We start from the raw sequence: 16,991 nt of genomic DNA on the forward strand, positions 1-16,991 counted from the left end.
TTCTTGCTCAAAAGGAAGAGAACGTATGCATGGCGCACTGTAACTGTATGACAGGACTTTGTGAGGCCTGTTCGCATGTAGGGGCTCTCCTTTTTGCCGTTGAAGCTGGATTGAGAATAAGGAACTCGGTAACTTGTACACAGGAGAGAAACAGATGGATTTTGCCTTCTTATGTAAAGAACATTCCCTACATTCCTGTTTGTGACATGGACCTGTCCTCAGCAAAAAAACGATCCAGTACTTTGGGCGAACAGGGATATGCAAACCCAGAAGTAAACAGAGCGGTTATCCCGGAGACATCAGCTGAGGAGAGAGCCAATTTTTTCGGAAATATTTGTGTGGCATCAAACCAGCTATTCCTTCTTTAATTTCTCCCAATAAAAATGAAGCTGAAGCTCTGCCAAAGCCCTTAACAGTAATATACAAGGAAGAACACTTGAATTATAGCTTTCAGGAAGTCGTAGAAAAGGCAGAGAAAGTATTTGATGAGATTACTATTACTGCCGAGGAAGCAGAAGCAGTTGAAGGAGTTACAAGGGGCCAATCAACCTGTAAAGTATGGTTTGAGCACAGGGCAGGCCGTGTGACTGCATCAAAGTTCAAAGCAGCTTGCACAACTGACCCAGACAAACCATCAAAGAGCTTGATAGAGATGATATGTTATCCAAACTCGCACAGATTTTCAAACGCTGCAACAAATTGGGATATCTCTAATGAAAGCAGAGCTCGTGAAGCCTATGCATTTTCACTTGCAGAGGATCACCTTAACTTTTCTGTTGCAGACTGTGGACTTCATATAAGTGCAAAGTGGCCTTTTTTAGGAGCCACTCCTGATGGTGTTGTTTTTTGTGAGTGCTGTGGGAAAGGTATCAGTGAAATAAGGTGTCCTTATAAGTACAAAGATTCTATGCTTGCTATTGCGGCAAAAGCGAATGACAGTAGTTTCTGTCTCAAGTACAATGAGGAAGAAATGAGTTTGTCTGTGGACACCTGTCATGCATACTACTACCAAGTGCAGTGTCAGTTGTTTGTGATTTCGTTGTCTGGACCAACAAAGACATCTTTATTCAGAGAATACTACCTGACACTGAGTTTTGGGACAGAGCATTGACAAGGGCAATTCTTTTCTACAAGAAAGGAGTTCTCCCAGAACTGTTGGGTAGATGGTTTTCACGGTCTTCCCCTTTGCCTCATGCCACAGTAACACCAGCATCAGACAGTGATGATGATGGACCCTGGTGTTATTGCCAGCAGTACATTGAAGGAAATCAGCTAATTGGTTGTGACAAACCAGACTGTAAAATCCAATGGTTTCATATGTCATGTGTAGGGCTAACAACAAAACCTGATGGTGAATGGATCTGTCCATCATGCACTCAGTGAAACTGTTTACTAAAATAATTCGCAAGAAATTTACAGCAAACACTTTTCTTCGTGTTTGTACCATTTTATTTACCTATGTTTCTGTTCCGTTTAGGACTATGCTAACTTTCATACATTGTTTCTGGGTATAACACAACTTTGTCCATTGTATTTTAGCAGATAGTATTCATATTTCTTGAGAACAGTCCCTACTGAAAGATTCAACCAAAAGGAACAATACCTTCACATAAATTAGTAAGGGCACAACATATTATAGCAATTTTGTCTATTGGGGCTAAATTGTCACCTCTGCGAGCTGTCACTAACTGAATGGGCAGTATTCCCTCTAATATATTATACTTCCTGCGCACAAGACCAATAACTCTTTCAACATGTTTGCGGACGTTTGCGATTTTCCGAGTTTCCTCCACTTCCTCTGCAGACGGCTGTTTCTTTCCTTTGGTAAAAGCTGGTATATGAAGACAAACTTAGTGAAAACCAGCACTGTCAGCTATATCAAATCCCCTGTCAGCTAGCACTACGTCTCCAGGTAAAAGCTTCCTTAACAAACCAGAATTTTCTGTGTGATATTTATCACTTACTCTGCCACCCCATGCCTTTGATATAAATGAGATAACACCTTGTGGTGTTATGCCTATGAAAAATTTTACAGTATTATGATGTTTATAATTAGACCATGTCATTGCTCTTGCGATTAACTGACTAACTGAGGCATATCAAGTTCAGTCTGGCAGTATCCTTCAGCAGCAAGTAATTCTTCTGTTTGACAATATTTGTAATTGTCATCATGGTCATCATCATTAACATGATCAGCAAGATTGGGGTCACTTGCGGAAGCTGAAGCTGCAGAAAAAATACTTGTACTCACTGAAAAGAAAAAAAAAAGGAAGAGTTATAGCTAAACGAAAAATGAAGAAATTACACCCCTCTCTCTCTATATATATATATGTATATATCAATCGTAAGCACGTCATAGACACACGCTTCAAATATTGCTCAGAAAAAAAAGGGAGGAGCTGTGTATAATTAAGTTTGGTGTACATTTACCACTTCCAGATGCTCCTGAATCAGCACTTATTTGAAAACTCGCTACATCACAGCTGTCTTCAGTGCTATTGGCAGCAGCCATCTCGGTGTATTTTCGCTTCTTTTCATTCCTCTTTTGACAACGATCATTTCGAGCAACAGCCAGCGAAACATTTTAAAAAAAAAAAATTAAATTTTCCTTTGTCTCTGGCACTATTGTGTCTGCAATTCTTCCCCGCACAAATATAACCCATTTGATAGCAACATAAAGCTCAAAACACTAAAAGAATTTTAGCAAAGACGACCACAATCCCGCCAAATCTTCTCATTTTGATCAAGCGACCGCTGGGTTGTCCACCAGCATGGCTGACTTCCGGTCTACCTGCCTCTGCATAATTAGCTGTGACGTCACGTGAAAACGATCTTTATCAAAGATGTATGTCGTAAACTAGTTAAAGTGTCAAATGGAGTATTGCCTCCTGGATGAGCTCTAAACTTGAGCCCGTGATATGGTTACGTGTACTGGTCACATTGGCATACATGAATGGGCGGACGTTCATGACGTCATGGCTATAAAACATCGATGGGTTACCATATTTTCTTAAGTATGGTGCTCCGCGCGCGTCCGCCTTCGGCGCGAGCGGAGCTCAGAACAGAACAGAATACTTTATTTATCCACGGTTGTCTCATCAGGCCTATCTATAATAATTAATTAAAATTTTAAATTTAAAATTACAATTATATATTACTACTTTTTACTTATTTACTAATATGAAATATAAAACATAAAATATAAAATCCTCCTTTCCACGAGAGCCGTGCATTTTTAATCTAAAAACTATAACTAATTGTAGTAAAATGACCCGACTACCGCAGCCCAGCTTTGAAGCTTTCTAGTGTTTCTGTTTGCCGTAACCCAACTGACAGACTATTCCAAAGCACCGCACCAGTATAGCTAAAGCTAGTTTTCAAGTAGTATGTGCGGGGCTTTGGAATATTTTGTTTGCCATCGGCGTCTCTCAGGGAGTATACGGTGTCACGGTGAATAAACATGAATCGCATATATTCAGTAGCGAGTCGATTTAAAGATTTGTAAACCATGACAGCCTTATCAAAGCTTCTTTGTGCCTCTAGTTTTTGCCAGCCAAGAATTTCAATATATCGAAAGTGGTCTATGGCCTGACTTCGAGGGAATAAAGTTAAGACTTCAGTCATCTCACTCAATGATACATTTACCTCGTAGCTAATGGGTTATGCCTTTTGCCAACTAGTAACTTTAAGAGTTAGAGAGTCTTCAGCTGGAAAATGATCGCACAAATAACGAGGTTAATGTCCTTTAAAACTATAAAGAAGTAGTAAACATTCACACAGACGATTTATTGTTTAATATCATATTATAAAAAACCAGGAAAGATTTATTGCTGCTCGACGTTTCGGGGTCATCATGACTCCATTATCAAGAGACCAGTTAAATGGCATGCAAATAAGGAAAGGTACAAGATAAGCATAAATTACAATAAAAGGCCTAAACAAACACCTTGGTGCGGATGGAATCCGTTTGCACGTTCAATGTTGGTATACGCATGTGTACCGATGGCTCAGTTGGTTGAGCACCGGGCTGTCACGCGGGAGGTCGTGAGTTCAACTCCGGACAGACCAACACTCAGGGTCTTCAAATAACTGAGGAAAAAGTGCTGCTTTTGTAATTACATCTGCAAATGGTTACACTCTCTAGTCTTCTCGGATAAGGACGATAAACCGTAGGCGCCGTCTCACAGCCCTTCAATGTTCATAATCCTGTGGGACCTAAAAGAACCCACACACTTGTCGCAAAGAGTAGGTTCCCGGTGTTGTGGTCTGTCTTCTGTGCTATATCATGGTTGGGAGGGTAAAAGGGCACACTTAATTTGGAGCCTCGCTCTGTTGTGCGACCCCAACCACAGCCTGTTTCTCTGTTGTGGTGAAAGTGATTAAATAATAACATTTCATTAACGAGCCAATCAAATTTGCCGCTCTATTTCGTGATGGTGTGAAATTGCTCAATGAAGCGTTCAGGCATTTCACTATTGTGTTGGAGGTTATAATGTTTGTAAATCGAAGATGACTTTCTAGTGTGCCCTTCTACGCGCTTGTGTAAGTGACCACGTGTATAACCCACATACCCTGCATCACACAGGTTACATTTAAATTCATAGACGAGACATTGTTCGTTGACAATAGGGGGCTTAAACTCATATCGCTCAGGTTGTTGCCCGAGCTTAGGGCTTACAAACACTGGAAATATTGGAACTAGATTGGTTAGTTGTTGTTTAACATAATTAGCTGAAGACTGGTCCTTAAAGGGTAACACCACTCTTAGTCTCCGATGGTACATCTGGTGATGGGCAGGGCTACTGAGATGAAATCGTTCTCTCAACGAACCGCTTGATTGTAGTTTCAACCAGTGGCTTTGCGAGTTTCAAGTTATGAAAACCCCCCCTGAGGCGGTCACATTCCTCCGAGAAGAATAACCAATTAGAAGATAATCGATAAGCGCGACCCAGAAGGAGACCCGTCTTGGTTCTTTTGATGTACACCTTGCTCTCAATCTTTGGTGCACGGTTAAGTGATTCAGTTCCTAAAAAGGGAAGGGATCCCTCCCGTTCGATTTCCATGGTAAACTTGAGGGAAGGATGGATATTAAGGGTATCTAGAAACTGGCCAGTGGTCATCTTAAAACGGGAACAGCGAGTGAGGCATTCTATCGAGCTGAATTAGTGTTTAATGCCTTCGTTAGGCGGTATATGATAGCGTTCATTTACATTGTAAGTAGTGTCTTTCTATTAGAATACCCTAGAACCCCGAGGGTCGCTCCACTGCCTTGGTCGGGGGTACACTTTCCCCGCTTTTTTCCACCTGCTGTTTTTTTTTAAGGGTGTTCGTGTCCGGCTCTGGTGCATTGCTTTTCTCTTTATTTTAGAACTGATGTATTAATATTCTTGTACCTATTCCAATGCTTAATAAACTGCACGGCGGCTTAGCTGGCCAACGCGCCCATGTGCCATTGAGTGTCCGGTTGAGTAGTGGAGGCAAAATAGCTAGTTTACAGCGTACATCTTTGATATTGGAATCCAATCCTGGTCAAAACTGTTGCGACAGTTCGCGCTTTTCCCCCTCTCTCCATTACAATGTTGATTTTCACGGTCTCCAAAATTCAAGATCCCTTCATCGATCGCTGGCATCTTTCAACATTGTCTGGGGGGAAGGGGGGCGCAAAAAAGGCAGCGAAAGAAGAACACGTTGCTCGTATAACGATGGAAGCATGTGCAGTAAATTCTCTACTTTTCGCCCAAAAGTTGTCCCGAAGTGCTTTGACCCGGATTGTCCATGTTATGGTCAATTGACACCTGTTAAACAAGGCATCCGCTAACCAGTATCATCTACCCATATCGCAGGCTCAAGTGTAGAGCTCATCGAGGTCAGCTGTTTTTTTTAGTTGCCCTCTGACCAGGCACTGATTTTCGATTGGATCACAGGCTCAAACCTGGTTAACTGCTCAACATTTTTCGCGCGCTTTCTGTGGCCTGACGCGGCTACACGGCCATACTACGTCAACTGAAGCTTTTAAGGACGGTGCCTACTGTTGTTATTGCACATCCGTTCTGCGCATCTCGAGATACTTGGGTTTACTAGTGCAGGAATACTCTTGCGCGGTTTAGAACTATGTGGAGAAAATAGAACTTCCCGCATATTCATAGGCACCGTCCTTAGCAGCCGACGCTTTTAATTCGTGTTCAAGCGGAAAACGGTTTGAAAAATATTTTCTCCCTGCATTTTTCGCCGCTTTCAATCCAGGTTTGACATACGGAGCTGTGGAAAGGACCACACTGGTGGCTATGCAGTTCTTCAAGTCAAGCATCGGAGGAATATAAGCTTAACGCTGAGTGTTAATTTTTAGTTTGTTTAGAGCTGCTTTTTGACACATCTTTAGAAGATTTTTAATTTTGATAAGGTCACATGATGCCTGGACCACCTATGACAGAAGAACAGAAAGGAAAGAAGAGAGAACGAGAACGAGAACGACAAAACAGTACCAGTAATAGCTCAAACTTGGTGGAAGAAGTTACTCCACAAATTCTTTTCTTGGACACTAAACCGTTCGTTATTTGGATGCATTATTTCAAGTGGATTAATCGGTTTTTCCTTTGTTCAGGAATGAAACTCGAATTTTTATTCTCAAAAATAACAATCATCTGCCCGCTTTTTGGACAAAAAGTTGAAATAGTTGATTTGTTTGTTTGTTTGTTTGAACAAGTGTTTTTTTTACTCCGTTTGCCTACACTGTAACAGTTTTTCGATGTGCCTCGACATGCAGTGACAAGAAAATTTTGCCCATATGTTCTAAACACGTAATCGCAATGAGTTTTCGTAAAATTAAGGAAAAATATCACTAGCTTGTGTTTTCAGAAGTTTGTTTGTACAGGTAATTTTTGTTGGAGGTCTTGTTTGAAGTTTGTCCTTTCTTGGTTGCCTTGATTTTGCCGATACTTGTTCCAAGCAAAGCTGGCGTGTTTTAATGAAATACATCAAAATGTGAATGATCTCGTGGAATAAAGTACAGCAATAAAACTCGTTTTTGACCTTAAACTGACAAAATTTCCCAACGCTAGGCCTAGATACAAAAAGCCGGATTTTCTTTAGGAGTTTTAGAGCATCAGGAGATTTTTAGAAAGTTTAAGGATTTTCAGAAAAAAATTGGATTTGGGGATATTTTTAGATGATTGTGAAGAAAAATTGTTGTATTTTCTTAGCCGCTTTATTTAAACTTTCTATATAATATTTTGTCCCATTGTTGACTGCTAGACTGCAATCCAATTGTGCAGCGGTGTTTCCTACTTCTAATGTATCCCATCATTGCAAGGGAAGCAAGTTTCAAACATGGCGGAGAAGCCAAGTGAAACTTCAGTGATTTCAATTTCTATTGAAGATGACGTAGAGCCCATTGTCACTCGAGAAAGACAGGTAGCTCCCAGTTCTAGTGATCTCTCACGAAAACGAAATTTAGCTGCGAACACCGTAGGAGGGAACAGACGAGTGAAAGCAAAAGTTTCAACCTCTGACTATGGGGCTGATTACATGAGCTGGGCTGGTCAGGTTTCCCGGGATGAGTTTTACCCGGTATTACATGAGATGAGCCAGCCCTGCTTGGACTAAATTTAGAATAAGTCATGTGAAAAACGATAACAACAACAACAAGAAGTGGAGAGACGTTTGTCTCGCTAAATTGTTATTAAAATGCTTGGTGTAGCTAATTTCTCCGAGCATTTATCCTCCCAACCATGATACACCACAGAAGACAGACCACAACACCGGGAACTACATGCCCTACTCTTTGCGACAAGTGTGTGGGTTCTTTTACGTCCCACAGGATTATGAACATTGAAGGGTTATGAGACGGGGCCTACGGTTTATCGTCCTTATCCGAGAAGACTAGAGAGTCTAACCATTTGCAGATGTAATTACAAAGGCAGCACGTTCTCCTCAGTTATTTAAAGACCCTGAATGTTGGTCCGGCTGAAGTTGAACTCACGACCTCCCGCGTGACAGCCCGGTGCTCAACCAACTGAGCCACCGGTGCGCGGTTAGTCTATCTTATTTATCCTTTATTTAAACATTAAAAAACAATTATTATTCTGTGGGCCATTTTTCTCTAAAGTGGAGTAATGTGGTTAGAAATCGCTGTCCCGGTGAACTCGATTACGAGGAAAAATGTCAGCCCGGTTAGCCGGGATCCCGGCATCTCAGATCTCATCTCTCAGATCTCAGACGTGCCGGGATCTCAGCTAAACGAGCCAGCCCGGCTCACGTAATCGGCCCCTATGAGCCGAAGATCTCTGCCAAAGAACGCTCAGACGAATTCAAAGGTGAAACTCTACAGGTGGTTAGAGACACTGTCCTTTTTTGCCAATCGTGTAAAGAGGAGGTTTCTTTAAAAACGTGGAACTTGAACACTCGCATATCTAGCAATAAATACAAAACCAACAAAGAAAAGATAGCAAAGATTTCCATGAATGACAAAGACATTGCAGAGGCACTGACGAAGTTTGATGATAAGTATCACCCTAAAGGCGAAACATTGCCAACATCCACGAGGGTTTTTAGGGTAGAGGTGGGCTGTGCATTGTTGAAGAGTGGAACGCCACTGCATCGTCTTGAATACTTCAGGGAGGTGTTTGAGGAGGCCGGCTTCTCTCTTAGATCACACTCCCATATCCGTCAACTCATCCCCTTTATACTTGAAGAAGAGAACACAACAATTTTAAAAGAGCTTATGGGCAAAGATGTCTCAATATTTGACGGAACCACCAGAGATGGTGAAGCATTGGTATTGCTACTTCGCTTCGTAGATGAGTGGGAATTTAAAGTGAGGTTGATGCGTTTTCACCTTGTTAAGAGTTCTGTATGTGGCGACGAGTTGGCTCGAATAGTGATTGAAGTGCCTCATCGCAAGCTTAGTATTCTCCAAGGTCAACTCCTAGCTGCAATGAGAGATAGAGAAGCGGTAAATACATGTGCTCTCAAAACTGTCTGCTCTTTATCCTGACATGCTAGAAGTGGGTTGCATCTCCCATTTCCTTGCCCGAATCGGAGTAAAATGCAAAGCACCAGCCCTTACCCGATTTATGTCTACACGGAATGTTATTTTCATCACAAGCATGAAGGCCAGACGAGTCTGGACCCAGATATCTGGTAAAGGAATGCCATCGCTATAACGCAACCAGGTGGTGGTCTCTGGGGGAATGTTTGAAGGTACCACGTACCACGTAAACACCTTAATTTCTTGGAAAGCAATGAGGACTTTCCGAACGTATCGAGGGGAAACTCTCCGATTCAAGCCAGCAAAGTTCCTTACACATACGGGTTGAGCAAGCTGCTATGATGCAGGTGGAGAAGTTCCTCAAGGCTACCTATACTCTCGAAGGAGATGGCGCCTTAGTATTTATTGCCTTTCAGCAGCTCGAGGATTTAAGACGATTGATCTATGTTCAGAACTTTGCTACCTTAACGTGCGTGGTTCAACAGTTATTCCCCCTCAATGATATTGAGCGGCAAAGGTGGTTTTTTTATGGTTTGAGAGAATGCCTGATGCCTGCTTTCCAAATCTACTTGGAAACGTCTGCAAATTATGCTATCGTCTCACTTTCCATCCGATTATTCCAAGCAGCGCAGTTGTTCAACCCACGAGTTGTCAAGACATCGAGGCCAGTTGCTGCAGATGTTGATCGGATTAGAGCTGTGCCGTTCCTCAATGATGATAACACGATCCTTTCCTTGAAGGACGAACTTCCAGCATATCTGGTGATGGTAGGAAACATCCCAGATGATTTTCATGGTGGAGAAATAACGCTGCAGAAATTCCATCCTGGGCCCTTGCTGCCAAGAAAATCGCTCTTGTACAGCCATCATCATGATGCATTAGAAGATTATATCGAGGCAGCTCTGATACTTCGAGTTAACAAATCGTTGAGAATCGTCATGTTGTTACACTTAGGAGGCAGCGCAGCCCAGTGGTTAGGGCGCTTGCCTTGAGATCCGGATATCCCGGCCGTTCAAGATACGTTCTGACCACTCGTTGAATTTGCTCCTGGTAGTCCCTGGTTCAATTTCCTGGCTGCTAATGGTTTGCCTCCGGCCAGTTGGGATTCAATGCTCGGAGATATTAGCTATTAGCTACTCTAAAAATCCGAGGGTAAATAATGATACTTACTTTACTCTACTTTACTTACTTACTTACCTACCTACCTACTTCAAGCTTTGGCGCAAATTGTTTCACGGAAAGGAATCCAGAACTCTTTGACCACATTCTATACGAGTACTCTTATGCATAACATTGTTTCTGTCCCGTCATTGTTAAGGACTATATATAAGCACTACAAGTTCATGAATTGCTAAATTTACAGATGAGCTAGCAGTTTTGCACTCCTCGCATTAGATGGAACATCGAGTGCCTTTGGTTTAATGAAAGCTGTGCCTCCTGCTTCCTGAACTTTCATTTCCGGTCGCGTTGCTATGATACCAATGACGTCAGTCCGTTTCTAGGGACCTCGTCCGCACGTGTAAAGGAGATAAGATGTGCGTGAGAAAGCGGTGTTGTTGAACGTTCTGAATGTAAAATCGGAGAATAAAGTTGTACAAAACGAACCAGCAGAGTTTTATCGTCGTCCAGCAGCGACATTTGGTCCACCGAGCCGGAGATTGTGAAATCAAGGGGAAAGTCGCCGAGTCAAGCTGTAAGACAGCCGTGAAACTGCGTGTAATTGTGTGTAAAATTCATCATCGAACCGCCTGGTTCAATATTGTGGAAGAATCATTCAAGTCGTGCCATGATGAGTGCCTCAAACAGAGAAGAAGGCGAAACACCTCAACTGTTCACGCCAAGTGAGTCTACTACTTCAAGTAAACGTTCCGTTTTGAGAAAGAAATTGCGAGCTGAGAAGTTAGCACTGGAACTAAAAATAGGCGAGCAAACGTTCGCAAATGAGATCGAGTGTCTGCGAGCCAAACAACAGAAGCGTGCAAAACTCTTGGAACTTCAAAAGAAAGCTGAAGAATCAAGATTGGAATATGAGTTCGAAGATGCCATCGCCCAGGAAGAAGGTATGTCAAATAAAGGTGATATTAATGAAGAGTTAAATAAATTACCTTCAGACAGTGTGAACGATCGGGTCTCGCGTTAGACCTGGAAATTACTGAAAACAATGTTGTTGAAAAACCTCACATGGAGGAAGTTAAATCCACCAAACCAGAGATCGTAACAGAGGTTTCTAGTGAGCCCCGTAAAAAAGAGACATGTGAATCTTTTATTGCTAAAGGTGAAGCTGAGTTGAAAACCTCTGCCACAGGAGACCCTAGTGTGCAAACGTCAAAGATAGATCAGTTGTTTGGGAAAATGCTGCCAGCCTTTGTGAAAATCGTTAAACCAAACGTGCAGAAGTTCAATGGAAATCCACTAGAGTACTCAAAATTCAAAGCAGCATTTAATGTTGAAGTGGATAAAAAGGAAGTTTATGATGCAACAGAGAAGCTTAAATTTCTGTTAGATTCTGTGGATGGAAGTGCAAAATCATGTCTAGCGAAATTCATGCCAGGTTCAGATAATTACAGGGAGGCATGGACCGCGCTCCAGGAGCGTTTTGGTCGTGTAGACACAGTGGTATCAGCTGCGAAGAAACGTATAGATCAGTTTCCGACCATAGTGAAAGAAAATAGTGTGCAGATCCGGCAGTATCAAGAAATAGTTTCTGAATTGATAGGCATTTTCAAAGAGCATAACTTTCTTCACGAGCTTAGCTCACAAGTCCCTGAAGCAACTGTTTCTAAACTTCCCACACGCCTTTCCGGCAGATGGGCGTAGTTTGTTGAAGGAAAACCGAAATTGTCAACCTGGGATTCATTTGCAAATTGGCTAGAGAAAGAGGCAAAAATTAGTGAGTCCAAGCAGCGGTGGATGATGGAGAAGAGAGAGTGGAAGCGTTCAGATACATCTAAAGTTGATAGGCGTAAGCCAGCTGACAAATCCCAACCTGGGCTGTTTGCAGGAGCCACGGGAGAATCTTCACGCGCCAGGTGTGGAACAAAGTGCCCAATTCACCAGTCCACTAATCACACTTTGCAAGAGTGCAAACGATTTCAGGGAATGTTGACTAGCGAAAAGGAGAAAGTTGTCGAGGAACACAAACTATGCTTATGTTGTCTATTACCCGGTCATCGTCTGCGTAAATGTCGTAGTAAGAATAGATGCAAAGTTGAAAACTGTGACATGCGTCATCATACCCTTGTACATGAAGTCGACTTGAGATTTATTGAACGGGCAAAAGCGAAACGTGAATCAGAACAAGTGCCAGAAGTTGAGAGAAACCCAGCTCCTGTCTCCCTGGAAGGTAGAGACTCATCACCACGTCAGGCTGTGGAGCCTCTTGAGGAGTATCAACAATCAGCGTACACAGGTTGTGAGACTGGTGGTCTTGCTTTGGTTGAAGTACTTCCCATAGTTGTCTTTGGAGAAACAGGAAAACAGCAGGTGATGGCATTGCGTGACTCAGGCTGTAACACAACCCTTATAGATGAAAACTTAGCGCTCTCACTTAGGCTTCAAGGCAAAGAGGTAGATCTCGAAATTCAAGGAGTAAATGCGCAGAAGGTGTTTGCTTCCCAGAATATCAAGAAATGCCATGTCGCACGAGTCGGAAAAGAGGAAGTCAAGTACTCCTTGCGAGATGTGAAGACAATTCCTAGCCTGAATGGTCCGGATCAGAAGTTGAAGTGGTCAACAATCAAGCATGAGTATCAACATCTGAAGACCTTGGACTTGCGTGACACTGACACGGGTCCAGTGCAACTCATAATTGGAACTAACAACTCTGACTTGATTCTACCAACACAAATTCTGAAACCCTCAGGTCAACCGGAACTTGACAGGGTACCTTATGCTGTTGAAACCCCACTTGGATGGGCGGTGACTAATTGGTTACCTGGTGAGCGAAGAGTAGCATTCACGGGTTCAAAGTGTATGAAAGAAGTTCAGTTGAAAATGAGGAGCTGAAGCAGCTGGTCATGGCTCAGTCAGAGATAGAAACCTTGGGCGTGGTCAAGCTAGCTGATCCAACCCGTTCGATTGAGGACAAGCGAGCATTGTCACTGATGGAAGAGACAACCTTTAAGAGTGCGAATGAAGATGCGTATGTGTCCGGTCTACTGTGGAGAGATGAGGAACCATCTCTGCCCAACAATTACGGAATGGCAAAGAGGAGGCTACAATCCCTAGAGAAGAAGTTTGAGAGCTGTCCCGAGATCAGAGAGAGATATGCAAAGTCAATCCAGGATGACGTTGAGAAGGGCTGTGTGAAGAAACTGAGTGAAGGGGAAGTGCGGTGCGATAGTAAAGTGACTTGGTACTTACCACACAGATTTGTCATTAAACCCAAAAAACCTGATCACCTCAGAAGAGTCTACGATGCATCAGCAAAATTCATGGGACAAAGTTTGAACGATAAGATCTACACAGGACCAGATCTTCTGTCCTCTCTGTTTGGAGTTTTCCTCAGGTTTTGCGAAGGAAGAATTGCAATGGCCGCTGATGTGAAAGAAATGTACCATACGCTCCGTCTCCCTTATCGTGATAAGCCAGCATTGAGATTCTTATGGAGAGACTCTCTGATAGAAGAACCAAGCGTGTACCAGTTCGAGAGAACAGTGTTTGGAGAAGTGTCTGCGCCATCCAGAGCGAACTACACTATGAGGCGAAATGCTGATGAGAATGGGGAAGATTTACCTTTGGGTGTGAAAGCCGTCTACCAGCACTTTTACATGGATGATGGTCTACCGTCAACAGATTCTTGCGAGGAAGCTATTGAAATGAGGAAGCAGATGACAGAGTTGTTGCGTCGTGGAGGTTTCCGCCTACACAAGTGGCTGACAAATGACCCAGACGTCTTGGCAACCATCCCGGAGCAGGATAGATCTCCACGATTCCTCGAACTGAGTGAAGATAAGTTACCAACAGACAGATCTTTGGGCGTCATTTGGGATGCCCAAGAAGGTATGCTCCAGTTTACCGGACTGAAGGATGATCCAGGTACGACGAAGAGGAAGATCTTGAGTCAAGCATTCTCTGTTTGGGATCCGCGAGGACTTCTCCTCCCATTTTCAATCAGAAATAAAATCATCCTGCAGAATCTAAATCGTATGAAGTACGGATGGGATGACGAGTTGAAAGAAGCTGATCTTCGAGAGTGGCGTGAGGGGCGCAAGGAAGCAGAAAAGCTTGATGAAGTGAGAATTCCGAGAGCTCTTATCCAAGAACAGAAACCTGTACGAGAGACTGCACTTCATGTGTTTTGCGACGCTAGCCAGAATGCTTATGGCGCGTGTGCCTACCTAAGACGAGCATTTATAGATGACACAATAGAGTGTAGTCTTATAGCGGGAAAAGGCTGTGTTGCTCCATTAAAGTCACAGTCTATCTGCCGATTGGAGCTCATGGGAGCTTTAGTTGCTGTGCGTTAACTCAAACACTGGTGGAAGAAATGGTTACAAAGATGGAGAAGATAACTCTCTGGAGTGACTCTACCACAGTCCTACATTGGATCCGCCAGACGAGCTCCACTTACAAAGCATTCGTCGGTAACCGGGTGTCTGAGATTCACACAATCATGAGCGGTCTGGAGGCGACACTAGAGGCGGGTGCTGTGAGTTGGAGATATGTGCCGACAGAGTCTATCCCTGCAGATGACATCACCCGGGGACTAAGTCCTACGGAACTTGGCGCGGGCTTTCGCTATATTAGTGGACCCAAGTTCCTGTATGAATCAGCAGAGCTCTGGCCAGAAAATAAAGTCAAAGCGCCCTGCGAGAACGATGACATCAAAGAAAAGAAGAACGAAAGATGGGCTGGAGCATCTCAGGAAAACAAGGTCCTGTTAGGGTGGAAGAAGTATTCGTCACTGATCAAACTAAGAAGAGTTACAACTTATGTGATGCGATTTGCAAACAATGTAAGAGCTAAGAAGGAAGTACGTCTACTGGGAGCACTTACGTCGAACGAATTGAGAGCTGCTCGGAATCATCTTGTGAAGAGGGCCCAAGTTGAATCATTCGGCGAGGAGATACAGTGCCTGAAGATAGGTGAGGAGATCCACAAGAACAGTAGAATTAAATCTCTTGACCCAAGGTTGGAAGATGGGTTCTTGGTTGTCGGTGGAAGGCTGCAGAGAGCACAATGCCTACCTTACAGAACACGACATCCCAAAATAATTGACTCGCGCCATGAACTTGCACCGCTGATCGTCGAAGAAATGCATCGTATCTACTACCACCCGCCAACTGAGCACCTGCATAATCAAATTCGGCAGGAGTATTGGATCATCCATGGTCGCCAGGTAGTGCGAAACGCGAAATTCAAGTGCAACTACTGTTATCACCAGACAATAAAGCCTCAAGAGCAGCAAATGGGTAGTCTACCAGAGCCAGGAATGGTGTTCAGGAACACTGGAGTTGACTTTTTTGGACCTATGTGTTAGTTAAGGAAAGACGCAGTGAAGTTAAAGTATACGGGTGCTTGTTCACTTGCATGAGTACTAGAGCGTGCCACCTTGAACTTGTGGATGATCTTTCAACAGATCATTTCATCATGGCATTGAAAAGGTTCATTGCGCGACGTGGACGACCGCAGAGCATCCACAGCGATAATGGAACGAATTTTGTTGGTGCAAATAATGAGTTGCATCAAACAATTGGATGAAGAGAGGATACAAAACTTCTGTGTTCCTAAGGAAATCGAGTGGAAATTTCAGCCGCCAAGTGCCCCGCACTTTGGAGGTGCATGGGAGAGACTAGCACAGTGCACCAAGAAGACGCTGAAGGCAATTCTGGCGGACAGGGCTGTTTCCAAAGAAGTGCTGAGAACCGCACAAGTCGAAGCAGAAGGAATACTAAACAGTCGACCGATTACTCATGTGTCCAATGATGCAGGGGACATTGAAGCGTTAACCCCAAACCATTTCTTGCTGTTGCGGGCAAATCCGAGTTATGAAGATGCTGAAGTTAGTGACAGAGAGATTAATTCGACAAAGATGTGGCGACAGTCCCAAGCGCTAACTAATTTCTTCTGGAGACGTTTTACCAAAGAGTACCTTTATAGCCTGACAGAAAGGAAGAAGTGGAAAGAGAAGAAACAGAACCTCAAAGAAGGAGATGTTGTCCTAGTTGCTGAGCCAAATCAGCCGCGAGGTGTATGGCGGTTGGGCAGAATCGTGTCTACTCATCCTGGGCAGGAAGGGTTCGTTCGAGATATTACAGTACGAACTCAGTTCGGAGAGTATAAAAGGCCAATTACAAAACTTTGCTTAGTACAGGAGGCGGAAGAGTAGAACTTAAAATCGTCTCGACAAACATTGTGTCTCGACTAGGGGCGGGGATGTGCCTCCTGCTTCCTGAACTTTCATTTCCGGTCGCGTTGCTATGATACCAATGACGTCAGTCCGTTGCTAGGGACCTCGTCCGCACGTGTAAAGGAGATGAGTTGAGTTTTTGTAAAAAATGTGCGTGAGAAAGCGATGTTGTTGAACGTTCTGAATGTAAAATCGGAGAATAAAGTTGTACAAAACGAACCAGCAGAGTTTTATCGTCGTCCAGCAGCGACAAAAGCGCTATCTAGTGTACAGAGATTTCATTTAAAAAATTTTGAGATAAATAAAGATTTTTAGAAATCTTTGGGATATTTAGGGATTTTTAGAACATTTTTGGGTTATTTAGAGGTTTTTCAAGGGATTTTTAGGGAAAAAACTGGGAATTTCCGGATAGATTTTTAGAGCATTTTGATTTGTGTCTAGGCCTACTTAACGCCGATCTGTCACATCACGACCTACATTGAAGTACGTCTGTGATTTCTAATTTTAGCGTGATTCCTATTCGCTGGCTTTTGCAGCTTTTGACAGTTGATTCTCAAATGGCTTTTTTCCTTTTCCGTTCCGAACGGAAAAGGAAAAAAGCCGTATGATAACCACCACGAAACACAAGTACGAAGCAGGCAATCTCTAAAAACG

The 16,991-nt window shown here is 43.2% G+C and overlaps 5 protein-coding genes and 2 pseudogenes across 5 annotated transcripts; 6 read left to right on the plus strand and 1 right to left on the minus strand.

The window, feature by feature from the left end:
* Positions 1-1,383, plus strand: part of LOC138005312 (uncharacterized) — a 1,774-nt pseudogene extending 391 nt beyond the window's left edge.
* A 2,551-nt stretch (positions 1,384-3,934) lies between these two features.
* LOC138005313 (uncharacterized) lies at positions 3,935-5,120 on the minus strand (annotated as a pseudogene).
* A 6,047-nt stretch (positions 5,121-11,167) lies between these two features.
* On the plus strand, positions 11,168-11,803 carry LOC138005314 (uncharacterized). Its single transcript, XM_068851562.1, has one exon. The coding sequence runs from the start codon at positions 11,168-11,170 to the stop codon at positions 11,801-11,803; it is 636 nt and encodes a 211-aa protein (XP_068707663.1).
* A 93-nt stretch (positions 11,804-11,896) lies between these two features.
* Positions 11,897-12,991, plus strand: LOC138005315 (uncharacterized). The gene has a single exon (XM_068851563.1). It carries the CDS (start codon positions 11,897-11,899, stop codon positions 12,989-12,991), a length of 1,095 nt encoding a protein of 364 aa, XP_068707664.1.
* Positions 12,992-13,002: 11 nt separating this feature from the next.
* Positions 13,003-14,454, plus strand: LOC138005316 (uncharacterized). Its single transcript, XM_068851564.1, has one exon. It carries the CDS (start codon positions 13,003-13,005, stop codon positions 14,452-14,454), a length of 1,452 nt encoding a protein of 483 aa, XP_068707665.1.
* Positions 14,455-14,486: 32 nt separating this feature from the next.
* Positions 14,487-15,467, plus strand: LOC138005317 (uncharacterized). Its single transcript, XM_068851565.1, has one exon. The coding sequence runs from the start codon at positions 14,487-14,489 to the stop codon at positions 15,465-15,467; it is 981 nt and encodes a 326-aa protein (XP_068707666.1).
* Positions 15,468-15,635: 168 nt separating this feature from the next.
* On the plus strand, positions 15,636-16,316 carry LOC138005319 (uncharacterized). Its single transcript, XM_068851566.1, has one exon. The coding sequence runs from the start codon at positions 15,636-15,638 to the stop codon at positions 16,314-16,316; it is 681 nt and encodes a 226-aa protein (XP_068707667.1).
* Positions 16,317-16,991: the final 675 nt, after the last annotated feature.

This window comes from Montipora foliosa, chromosome 6 (genome assembly GCF_036669935.1).
Source record: "Montipora foliosa isolate CH-2021 chromosome 6, ASM3666993v2, whole genome shotgun sequence".
NCBI lineage: Eukaryota > Metazoa > Cnidaria > Anthozoa > Scleractinia > Acroporidae > Montipora > Montipora foliosa.

Coding starts and splice junctions, on each gene's coding strand:
- LOC138005315 (XM_068851563.1), top strand. CDS start 11,897: ATGATGGAGAAGAGAGAGTGGAAGCGTTCAGATACATCTAAAGTTGAT.
- LOC138005317 (XM_068851565.1), top strand. CDS start 14,487: ATGGAGAAGATAACTCTCTGGAGTGACTCTACCACAGTCCTACATTGG.
- LOC138005316 (XM_068851564.1), top strand. CDS start 13,003: ATGGCTCAGTCAGAGATAGAAACCTTGGGCGTGGTCAAGCTAGCTGAT.
- LOC138005319 (XM_068851566.1), top strand. CDS start 15,636: ATGGAACGAATTTTGTTGGTGCAAATAATGAGTTGCATCAAACAATTG.
- LOC138005314 (XM_068851562.1), top strand. CDS start 11,168: ATGGAGGAAGTTAAATCCACCAAACCAGAGATCGTAACAGAGGTTTCT.